Raw genomic sequence first — 12,477 nt, forward strand, 5'->3', positions numbered from 1 at the left:
GTTTTCTCAGTTGTTGACAGAAATGCTTTGCTGATAAAGGAGTTGCTCTGACTTCCTTCAGTGGACAGTCTGTCCAAAAGCCAGTTTGATCACCTACATCCATTTCCTCCACAGAGGAGAAACACAGATCTTTTTTCTGACTCTGTTTTCATTCTTTATTGAGTCCCAATGATGCTGCATAACTCTGCAAAACACAACATCTCACCAAATATTTTTGTTCTGGTTCTGCTCTGCATTTCCGGAGCCAGAGCCAAACATGGAGAAGCAGCATTCAGCTTCTATGCTCCACAAATCTGAAACAAACTTCCAGAAAACTGAAGACCAGCCGAAACACTGAGTTTCTTTGAACGAGGACTAAAACCCAGCTGTTTAGTTGCTTTTGAACCATTATAAATTGAGCATTGACAGACATTTTCATGTGAATTGATGGTTCTTGAGAAAAATGTAACGTCTGTTGTTGGTTTCCACAACTGTTGACTAAATTACGTTTCCTTTTTGTTATGTTTTCACAATGAAAACACTTTGAACTACTGTGATGCTGAAATGTGGTATAAAAATAAACTTGACTTATTTATTGATTGTCTAATTTTTAGTGCAAATATCTTAATTCACTTTAAAAAAAAAAAGACAAAACTAACTTACAAGTAACTTTCCAGCAAGACATAGGAGTTTAAGTCAATAATTCGTATTAATATTGGTTAAAAAGTACTTGTTCCGTTGCAGATAAAACAAACTCCTATCTCTTTCTGAAAAGCTACTTCTAAGTTAGATTTTTTCTTATTTCAAGACATTTATAGTAGAAACTGGGCCAAAACTCCTTGGTAATATTTTGGTTTTGTTGGCGTGAAAACAGCTCTGGGATCAGTTTTATGCAGCATTATCGTACGTCAGCTGCAGTTTCAACCTATAAACTTTCTGTCATCAGTCAAAGAAGATTAATGCAGGTAAATTTAGAGCAATAACAGAGTGTTTGAGCCTTTAAACGGACAGGAAGTCCACTTAGACCCGTCATCAGGTGCAGGTCGCTGCCAGAAACCTCTGCAGTACTCACAGGTCTGAGAGGACGACGCCATGATAAAATACGAAGGTTTAGATGAAGAAGAAAAGAAGAAGAGCAGGAGGGGAACCTGTAGCTCCTCGGTCCTCCTCTGTGGGTGAGGGATCGCAGTTTGCCCCGAGCGCTGCCTGCAGGCTGCAGGGCGGCTCATACCTGTCTGTAACAAGATTAGCTCAGGCCAAACACAGAGTCCGACTCTGTCAGCGGCAGCATCGTCGCTTCAGCTGAACTTCACCGGCTGCTAACCTGCTGCTGCTTGCTTCACTTTGGGTCAGAGAGTCGGCAAACTGGGAGAAACATTTCAGCAACTCCAAGCACCTTCTTGAGTTTTTAACCTTAAGAACTTGGAAAAATCCAACAGATTTCCAGGAAAATGAGCAAAATATGCAGCTCAGCAGCAGATCCAGGCGCCTTGTCCACAGTTTGGTTCCCTCCTGCGCTGTTTCTATTCCTGCTTCCTTGCAGCACCTCCTGGTAATCCAAACTCCTTACTTGTAATCCAATTGACGGAATTCAGCATCAACGCTGATTCTGTGACCCATCAGAACCGGCAGGCTGAGATGTTCGTCTCCCACCATGGTCAGATTATCGACCAGCTTCTCCAGGATCCGTTCTGTTTTCCACTCGAGTTTGTTGGAGGTTTTTATGCCGCGTCCTGCGGTCCAGGTGTCTTCAGTAACGCAGCGTCAGCGACTCTGAGCTGATCTCTCACCTCTGACCCCGATGGGAGGAGTCACTCTGAGCCAATCAGAACCCATCGTCTCTCATGACTTTGGTCCCTGAGACGTAGACACAGAAGATTAACCGAACGCAGAACGTGGAAACTGAAACTCTGCCGACGTTCATGACGTCAGAGTCCGAAACCCTGGAGACCGACTCTCAGGAGGACAGCGCATCTGAACGGGTTACCATGGCAACAGTGGACAAAAACCAGAACTAAAACCAGCACAGCTTCATAGAGAAATGGTTTACATGGTGACTTAAGTTGGAAAGGGCCAAGAGCCTCGTTTCCAAACCAGAGTTTCTCAGGTTTGAACAACTCAAATTTAAGACCTTTTAAAACCGTTATGAATTAAATTTAAGACATGCATCTCCACAGAAATCTACAAACGTCAAACAGCCAGCTAGAGATAAACTTGAAAACATGACTAAGACACAAAAAAACGCTAGCTAGTTAACGGTACGTTAGCAGCTAGTTAGCAGCAGCCTCAACCTTCAAGTCACAAAACGCAACAAATGTGACTGAATGCGACTCAAATGTTTGCCTGACAGGAAAGTCCCACAAATAAAAAATAAAAAATAGACTATATGAGATCAGACAGTGCAAACAGACAAAATTTCAGACCTTTGAGAAACATATTAAAGGCCAACTTGCCTTAAAAAATGAATTTAAGACGTTTTAAGGATGCACGGACACTTTAAGTTCATGTCAGTCTGAGCTGCAGTGAGTTCATGCTTGGATGTTGTGATGACTTCCTGAAGGCAAGAGATTTTAAAGAGACAGAGCCCCAATTTTAAGGCGTGAAATCAGGAAGCAAAATTTATTTTAAGTCAAATTTCATATGTGTAGCATTTTTATAACAATTGAAGGTAACAGTTACTTGGTTGTGCTGTAAAATGGCCTGGAAAAATGTAGAATCTGAATGTTTTTTGTGTTTTCAGAAACATACAGAGAGAAGAAACACAGAATGAACAACTAGAGTTCAAAAATGCTGATCTTTAACAAACCAATCCATTAGAGACAACTCTCGGCAACATTTAGTGGTGGGATTTGGAGGTACTAAACATAAAAGTGATACCCGCTTTCCCAGGCCGTTCCCAGTAACAGACTGGGAAAAAAGTTCCCAGTCTGGAACCGTACCACCATAACAAACCAAAAACCTGCAACCAAAATATAGAAACGATGTGAGGAAAGTAGAACGTTTTCTCAGGGGATCCCTCTGTTGTGAGGCTGAGGAAGTGCAGGTGAAGCTGGTTGGAGGTGAAGCCAGATTCAGCTGTAAGAAGATTATCACACTGAGCTAATTTAAGTCACTGCGAACACACACAGCGTCTCCTTTTCCACTCTCCCTCCTTCCTGTTTCTCAGTTCAGAGCCTGAAAACTTAAGATATAACACTGAAAGACAAGTTCCAGGAAAAAGGCAAAAATACCTAACATCTCCACTAGAGGGCAGAAGACAATTTAAACTAATGTGACATTCTGTTACAGGAAGGTTGTTCATATATCACTACGACAGTTACACTGCAAAAACACAACTAATCTTACCAGGTATTTTTTGATGAGTTTCTAGTGCAAATATCTTAGCAAACTAAGACATTTGTTAATAAGACAAAATTAACTTACAAGTAACTTTTCAGCAAGATAAAGGAGTAACTACTATTATTAAGGGTTTTTACCCTGAATTATTAAAATTACTATGTTTCTGACTTGTGGGTTATTGTTGTTCACGGCTAAACAAGCCAAAACTTCAATTCAATCTCAATTTTTAGCGCTTCTCTAGAAAACAAATCTAGTAGTTTCTGGTCCTTGCAGCAAGGACCAGAAACTACTTCCTGCATTCTTGTTGGTTGTGCAGGAGGCTCTACTAATGCTTTTCAAAGGTGTACAGTTGTACATCTGTTTGCAGCCATTTTCACGTGAATGTAAACATTAAGTTGGGGGCGTGGCCAGCAGTAGCTCATTTGGATTTAAAGTGACAAGACGCCCTAAAACGGCTCAGTCTGGAAGGAGCCTTTAAGGTTATCTTGACACTCTGGATGTGTGTTTCCATGTTCTGACCCTTTGGATGTGTGTTTCTCTGTTCTGACCCTCTGGATGTGTGTTTCTATGTTCTGACACTCTGGATGTGTGTTTCTATGTTCTGACACTCTGGATGTGTGTTTCTATGTTCTGACTCTCTGGATGTGTGTTTCTATGTTCTGACTCTCTGGATGTGTGTTTCTATGTTCTGACTCTCTGGATGTGTGTTTCTATGTTCTGACTCTCTGGATGTGTGTTTCTATGTTCTGACTCTCTGGATGTGTGTTTCTCTGTTCTGACCCTCTGGATGTGTGTTTCTATGTTCTGACTCTCTGGATGTGTGTTTCTCTGTTCTGACCCTCTGGATGTGTGTTTCTCTGTTCTGACCCTCTGGATGTGTGTTTCTATGTTCTGACACTCTGGATGTGTGTTTCTATGTTCTGACTCTCTGGATGTGTGTTTCTATGTTCTGACTCTCTGGATGTGTGTTTCTCTGTTCTGACTCTCTGGATGTGTGTTTCTATGTTCTGACTCTCTGGATGTGTGTTTCTATGTTCTGACTCTCTGGATGTGTGTTTCTATGTTCTGACTCTCTGGATGTGTGTTTCTATGTTCTGACTCTCTGGATGTGTGTTTCTCTGTTCTGACTCTCTGGATGTGTGTTTCTCTGTTCTGACTCTCTGGATGTGTGTTTCTCTGTTCTGACACTCTGGATGTGTGTTTCTATGTTCTGACCCTCTGGATGTGTGTTTCTCTGTTCTGACTCTCTGGATGTGTGTTTCTCTGTTCTGACCCTCTGGATGTGTGTTTCTATGTTCTGACCCTCTGGATGTGTGTTTCTATGTTCTGACTCTCTGGATGTGTGTTTCTATGTTCTGACTCTCTGGATGTGTGTTTCTATGTTCTGACACTCTGGATGTGTGTTTCTATGTTCTGACTCTCTGGATGTGTGTTTCTATGTTCTGACACTCTGGATGTGTGTTTCTATGTTCTGATGTTTCTACGTAGCTTTCCTCTCCATGTAGTACTTACTGTCAGGCTCATCACAGCTGGTGTACTCAGGTGTGGTCAGCAGCTCCTCCTCTGAACTGCTGAAGCTGCCAATCACGTGCATCTTCCCCATCATCCTCCCTCTCTGTGCCATGCTCTCATTGGTGGGCTTCCTCTTGAGGGCGGAGCTCGGGTCCAGGAGTTGCTGTGGCAACGGGCTGCGGCGAGGAGACGTGGGGCTGAGGTGATTGGGAGTCCTGTCAACTGAGAATGACCTCTGACCTCCAGACCCAATCAGTCCCTGAGGCCGATTCTGGCGGACAGCTGAGGAGCAAAATAATGAGTTAATAAAGCAAAACAGTAACAGGAATCTGATATTTACTCACTTATGTGTCTTTTTTATTATTAATTCACCAAATAGTGTGCAAAAAACAAATATTACATACTATCAAATAAACATATTGATCTACAAAACAACAAATAACCAACTAGACAACAGAACAAACGGAAAACACTGCAAAAACAAACTCTTATTTGGTACTTTTGGTCTAGTCTCGAGTGTAAATATCTTAGTACACTTAAAATAAGACAGAACTAACTCACAAGTAACTTTTCAGCAAGATGTAGGAGCTGGACTGAAGTTAATAATTTCTTAATATTGAAGAAATAGACCCGAGTGAAGTTCGTCCCCCCACCTTCTTCAAATCAGACAAAATTGGTGTCTAACGTTTGTGCTACGTTTGTGCTGGTTTGTGCAGCAAAATATTTCGTTTGTGCCGCTATCATTTTAAAGATATAAAGAAATGTTTCCAGAGGTCATCCAAGGTCAACCAACCCCCCACCTTCTTCAAATCAGACAAAATGGGTGTCAATCAACTCGGCTACATTTGTGCAGCAAAAATTTTCATTTGTGCTGATTTGGCTTTGAAGATATTAATTAAAGTGTAAAGGTCAAAAGGTCAACCAGCCCCCCCACTTTTATGAAATCAAACAAAATCGGTGTCAAACATTAGTGCTATGTTTGTGCTGGTTTGTGCAGCAAAAATTTTCGTTTGTGCCGCTATCATTTTAAAGATATAAAGAAAGTTGGATTTCATAAAAGTTGGGGGGCTGGTTGACCTTTTGACCTTTACACTTTCATTAATATCTTCAAAGCCAAAGCAGCACAAACAAAAAATTTAGCTGCACAAATCAACACAAACATAGCCGAGTTGATTGACACCCATTTTGTCTGATTTGAAGAAGGTGGGGGGTTGGTTGACCTTGGATGACCTCTGGAAACATTTCTTTATATCTTTAAAATGATAGCGGCACAAACGAAAATTTTTGCTGCACAAACCAGCACAAACGTTTGACACCAATTTTGTCTGATTTGAAGAAGGTGGGGGGGCCAACTTCACTCAGGTAAGAAATAGTTCTAGTTCTATTGGCAAGGAGCACTAAAGCCGTTACCTGGCAACCGTGGCCCAGCCCAGCCCGTTACCTAGCAACCAGTTCTAGTTCTACTGGCAGATTATTTCACTTATAACACGACACTTTTCCCATGTTAAAAGTGAAATAATCTGCCAATTAAACTAGTATTTTTTCATCAATATTAAATTATTGACTTAAAATAAACTTCAATATCTTGTCGAAAAGTAAGTTAAGTTAATTTTGTCTTATTTCAAATTTACTAAGATATTTACACCAGAAATTAGACAATCAATCAACAAAATTTATTTGAATAGCATTTTTCAGCAACACAGCAGTTCAGATTTTTTTCTTATTGTTTTCTATGTTTTAATTAATCTAGGGTCATTTTGAGTGGAAGTGGGAAAGAGAAATGAGCAACATGCTAAACAAAGAGTAAATCCGGACCTGAGTGTCTGAGGTTGAGGTGTTCCGGTTCTGCTGCGGCCAGCGACACGTCGCTGTGCCGGCGCTGGTGCCGGACCCGGCCGACCTGCGCCAGCATCCTCATGGTCTCCTCGCTCGGCTGCGGCTTGACCGGGTAGCGGGCCAGGTTGGGGTCGCTTCGGTAGCGAGCCTGGAATTCCTCCTCCTGGCGGCGCCGCAGCTCCCGGTCCACCAGAACCGGGTCAAAAGGGTGGTCCTGATCCAGGAAGGAGAACAGGTGAACTTCCTAACACAGGTCTAGCAGAAAACGCTGCAGTTAGCTTCAGGTTCAGATTTAGCTTTAGCTTTTAAAGTTTAATCCAGAGTTTAATCTGGATTAAACTGAAACTTAAAACTGGGAAACATTTGAAATATTTGAATAAATTAAATAAAAAAATATTTTTTTTACCTTTAAATCTGAATCATCACATAGAAAGATACATGGAATCCATCCATCCATCCATCCATCCATCCATCCATCCATCCATCCATCCATCCATCCATCCATCCATCCATCCATCCATCCATCCATCCATCCATCCATCCATCCATCCATCCATCATGTTTCATTCACTTCCTGCTTTTTCTAACCGGCTTATTAAATTATTTTATAAATATTTTATAGTTATTGAATGAGATAAAAAAAATAATAATGAAGAAATAAAAACAATATTCTTTCTTTTTTTTGCACACATAACATTGAACATTACACCATCATGGAAATTAAATCACCACTCTGTGACATTAGAGGCGTTTCGTCGCTGTCCCACCTGTGAGTGCCAGCGGCCGCGCCGGTCTTTGATTGGTCGCCTCTGGACACGTAGCTCCTCCTCGCCGTTGCCATGGTAGCTGTGCGTGGAGTGGGGGCGGCGGTCCAAGCCGTGGTCGGAAGGCGAGCGAGGCATCCTGCCGCCACCATCGTAGTACGACGCCGAGGGGCTCCGCCTCCTGTCGGACACACGGAGCGAACCAATCAGGAGCCAGGAGACGCTGCTTCACGTAAACAAAGAGACGCTGAGATTGTTTGTTTATTTGAAGTGATTCCAACATGGCGGTTCACGAATGACCAGGAGAGAGAGATGAGTTTACAAGGGAAGATCTTAATTTACAGAGAGATGGATGGATGGATGGATGGATGGATGGATGGATGGATGGATGGATGGATGGATGGATGGATGGATGGATGGATGGATGGATGGAAAGTCAGAAGGAAGCAGATAAAGGAAGTAGGGAACAAAAAAGGAGGGAAGGATGAAAAGAAGGAAACAAGGAAAGAAAGACAGAATAAGTTAACATCTTTCTTTTCGTTTTTCTTCATCCAGATCCAATAATCCCAAATTCCAGATGTTTTCTTTCCACTGAACGTCGTCCAGCAGCCTAACCAGAGATCCCTCCTTCCCTCCTTCATCAGTCTGAGGGGCATGAATTCATTATAAATAATAAACCTCTCGGACTCCATTAATGTTGTTTCTCTGAGGGAAACTGCTCCCTCAAACCACCCAGAATCTCACTGAATCTTCTCTGAACAAAGATCACAAACTCCGCATTAGCCTGTAACTGGATGTGCGAGACGCAGACTTACATGCGTTTCCTGTCAGTGCGCACCAACGCAGCCGTCATGCAGCTGCAGGGCGGCGGATGAAACTCTGAGTAGATCCAGACATCATCGTGTTTGAGTCGTGTGTCTTTTGCTCAGGGACGTAAACAAAGAGCCTGTTTCTGTTTTCTGTGCCGGTTCAACACTCGACACATTGACACACATTGACACACTCAGCAGGTTTGTACCTGACAGCAGGAGTACGACTGAAGCTCCGCCCCTTTCAGCGCCCTCTATCTCACTCTGACTCCGCCCACCTGGGGTATTACATCACCGCTACTAGCTCGCGTTAGCCTGTGTGTGTTAGCCTGCTGTATTTAGCAGCAGCAATAATCCCCAGTGAGCTGTGGGATTATTATTCTGTTAATCTGATTAGCGTGTGTGTTTGAGTTTGTGTGTATCGGGGCTGTGCGTGTTTGATGGGGACGGCAGGCACAGTCTGAGTGCGTGTGTGTGTGTGTGTGTGTGTGTGTGTGTGTGTTGGAGATGGGGTCTGGAGGTAAATTATGTGTGTGATCTAATTATGACTGAGTCAGACGTCAAAACGACGAGTCTGAATTTTACTGACTCAGCAGTAAAAATCTGCAGACAAAGCTGAGGGTTAAATGGTTAAGAAACACAAAAAAAGGAGAAAAATATCCCTTTTTGCCTGTTTCTGACCTGTTGCTGCAGATTTAGCATCAGATGTTTGGTTTATTTTCACTTAAAAATAGTAAAACGTATTTATTTTTGGTGTGTCACACATAAAACTCCTTTAAGCCTTAAGCAGCTTCTAGAAAACACTTCAAATTTCAGATTTTTACCCCCATTGTGCTCCATTTGTTAATTTTTTTCACACAAAAAATCTGTTTTGGTATTAAACCTAAATCTTACTGAATCAAGAGATTAAATAAAATTTATATTTATGCATAGTTCGTTTTTTGACTTTTCCAATTCAAAACAAAATTGCAAAAAGAAGTTTGAAAAAATGTTAAATGAAGAAATTAAAAATCTATAGTGTTTGATTTTTGCTTGATGAATAATTAAACTTAATTTATTCAATTAAAAAATAATTTTATTGCTAAATACAGTGCATTGGTAATTAAATTAAGTTTTATTTTAGTTCCAAGCTTGCCAGGTGAATTAACTGAGGTTTAAATGCGGCGGTCAGAGTGACTGCTTCTGGTCGTTCTCGTAGTTTCATTAAAGTGGCCGTTAAAATGCTGCATTTCCTGATTCTCCATCACCCAATCAGAGGTCGAATCTGGTCCAGTTGGATGGCGGGTTGTGTCTCTATCCTCCACTAGAAGAGTGTTTGCTGTCTAATACTTTAAGTGACACTTACTGCTCCGTGGCCCCGTTGCTCAGGGGCCCCACGGCCCCCGGCGCTCCCTGCATCGGCCCGTGTGGAGGCGACGCGTTGGGGTAAAATTCTCCCGACCGGGTCAGAATCTCCTGCTGCTTCCTGCACACGTTGCAGACCCACATCACCTAAAACACAACAACACACACGTTTATGTATGCTCAGATTTCAAACATTAGTGTGTTTTATTTGGATCTTATGTGGCAGACCAATACGTTGAAAAATGGCTTTCAAAGTGGCCTGGGCTTTGACTGGACCATTCTATCCTTTGGATCTAATCCATTTCATTGCAGCTCTTGAGTTTGAACATGTTTTCTTTCTGTTCTCCCAGCGTTCCCATCCATGAGAAACAAACACAACCCACAGCATTACCCTGCCGTCTCTATGTTTCACACTGGTCACTACATGGGACTTTTTGGCTGCTTTTTAATTGGTTTAGGTTGATAAGTTTGTAGTTGTTCCATTTTTCTTCCATGTTCAGATGATAGTTGAAGCTTTGTGAGATGTTCAGAGTTTGGATATCGTCTTGTAACCTAAACAGCTTCATCTCTGACCCATCTGCTGGGTTTCTTGGTCTTCATGATGCTTTTTGTTCACTAACAAACGAGTAGATATTTAACAGAGAAGCCAAGATTAAATTAAACAAAGGAGGAAACTATTTTCTAATTAGATGATTAGTTGACTAGATTTTATCTTAGCATATCAGAGCAGATGGGGCTGAAACACATCAAACCATTAATAAATGCCCTTCCAAGTTACAAAAACGAATCACTTTGTGTTGATTTATTGAATAAAATCCAAATAAAACACAATGAAACAAAATGTGAAAGTTCAAGGAGCATAAATGCTTTTGCAAAAGACACATTTTGTTGTTTTATTTGCAGATTTTTGAGATTAAGTGAGACTGAATTAACTGTTAATTATGTTTTTACACCTAACAACACTTTTTGCATGACTTATTCAATGTTTTACTCTTTAAATCCACAAATAAAACAATTATTTAGAAATATATTCTTTATCTTTTGGGAGTTAAGGCACCTTGAAATCAAATTATCATATAGAAGAAAACATCAACACTTATACTAACGTATTCAAAGACATGATATTGTGTTTATGTTCAACGTTAAGCTGAAAAACGTGGACGTTAAGATTTTCAAAGAGAAAAACTAAAGGTCCAAAGGAGGAAATACGACCTCACACTCCAACCTTATTGGCTCTTAAAGGGACGCGCCCGCCGCAGCGCGCGCAGAAGCGGCTTTGACAGTAGCAGCAGGCTCGGCCGCAGCCGTCGGCAAACTTGGTTTTGTGGCAGACGCCGCAGGTGGGAGACTCCGCCCTCGCCGTCTGCGCCGCAGGAGGCTCCTCCCCCAGCTTCTTCACCTGGTCCTTATACATCTCAAACTGCTGATGTAACTTCCTGTAAAGAACAGGAGCAGTCAGACACCGACATCAGGACAAATGCTGCGTCAAACTCTACCTACTTTACAACTGGTTCCAATCTCTCCACTAGCTTGTGATAAGGAGACTTTTTCTGCACTGATCTGATCCTCATGAATGATCCAGATCAAATCTGATTTGGCAAAACATCCAACAATCGATCAACACCTGAGCTGAGCCTGAAACAGACCTCCGATCAGTTCACCTTCTCGGTTTTACTCACGTCTGCGACTCGTTGTCAGTCGGACTTTTAACCTGCAGAACTTCGGACACATTGGCTGCAACATTATTGACCAACTGACTGAACCCTGAGAACGGATTCCACCTGTCCAGGTAACACAGACAGTCAGCGGACAGGAAGCAGGTTCGCCATGGGATTGGGGCGTCAGGTTGGGAAACAGGAAGGAGGTTCTGGTTCTGGGGTTTCAAACAGCACAGCGGACTCTGAGGTACTTACGAAGCTGGGAGAGGTTTTACTTCCTCCTCATCCCTGAAGACACAAAGGCCATGATGAGGATGAGGATGAAACAGAACAAAAACAATAGAGAGAAGTTAACCAAAAGTGAAGCACAAACTGAACAGAAACATGGAGACATGGACAGAACAGAAAGACGAACTATGATGGGCTGATAGGTAAAATAGTCACGTTTTGATAACTTCAACTCCGTATTGTCAGTTTACCTGTCATGTAAAAAGAGCAGTTGTCAGAAAAGTGACTGTTATATCCAACTTTTTCATTTCAGTTCTGATGTTTTAATCCCTAAAAAGTTAAATTTGAGTCACTTTTAAACGTGGACCTAGATTGTTTTCAAAGCGTCTGCAGTCTGAACAGTCATGTCGCGTTTTGTCCAACTTTCACGTCACTGATGTCATAATTCTGCACCAGAAGAAGCCAGACTCAGTAAATCAGGACATAAACAATGAATGAAAACTATAATTATGAATATATGAAAGCAGTCTGTGTCGCTGAAGCATCACATCACAATCTCACCACTTTTAGCTCCGACTACATCCAGTTGTACAGAAAATGCAGTCAATGCTGTCGCTCATAGCTGTGCTTTCATTTTGTTATCTACTTGGTGTTGTCATGATTTCTCTGACATTACTGTCGGCTCCCGTTGCCAAATAAAACCGTCCATTATACTTCCACAAACATATCTGACGTAAAAGCGCACATCGCTTTGGAAGTCTGATTTTTGTTGGATCATTCGGTAGTATGAACGACTACGCAAAAAAAAAAAAAAAAAAAAAATATATATATATATATATATATATATATATATATATATATATATATATATATATATATATATATATAAATAAATTAAAAAATCTGATTCCAGCAAAACAAATAATCAGGATTGAGCATCCAGGATATGCTGTGTGAGCATGTCCTTAATATGGTGTCTTTCTAGTCCCAGAGACAAATGAAGTGATT

At 41.4% G+C, this 12,477-nt stretch overlaps 1 protein-coding gene across 1 annotated transcript in view; it reads right to left on the minus strand.

Moving 5' to 3' along the window:
• The window catches only part of rims2b (regulating synaptic membrane exocytosis 2b), a 45,659-nt gene that overhangs the window by 28,485 nt on the left and 4,697 nt on the right, over positions 1-12,477 (minus strand). The window contains exons 3-9 of the mRNA XM_014984173.2: positions 11,497-11,529; positions 11,263-11,364; positions 10,809-11,019; positions 9,585-9,730; positions 7,434-7,611; positions 6,646-6,880; positions 4,831-5,112 (exon numbers count right to left, since the gene is read on the minus strand). Of these exons, the coding sequence (XP_014839659.2) occupies positions 4,831-5,112; positions 6,646-6,880; positions 7,434-7,611; positions 9,585-9,730; positions 10,809-11,019; positions 11,263-11,364; positions 11,497-11,529 (1,187 nt within the window). The remainder of the gene's footprint in view (positions 1-4,830; positions 5,113-6,645; positions 6,881-7,433; positions 7,612-9,584; positions 9,731-10,808; positions 11,020-11,262; positions 11,365-11,496; positions 11,530-12,477) is intronic.

Source organism: Poecilia mexicana, unplaced genomic scaffold, assembly GCF_051168715.1.
Source record: "Poecilia mexicana isolate PSO_F unplaced genomic scaffold, ASM5116871v1 scaffold_11, whole genome shotgun sequence".
In the NCBI taxonomy this organism is placed as follows: domain Eukaryota; kingdom Metazoa; phylum Chordata; class Actinopteri; order Cyprinodontiformes; family Poeciliidae; genus Poecilia; species Poecilia mexicana.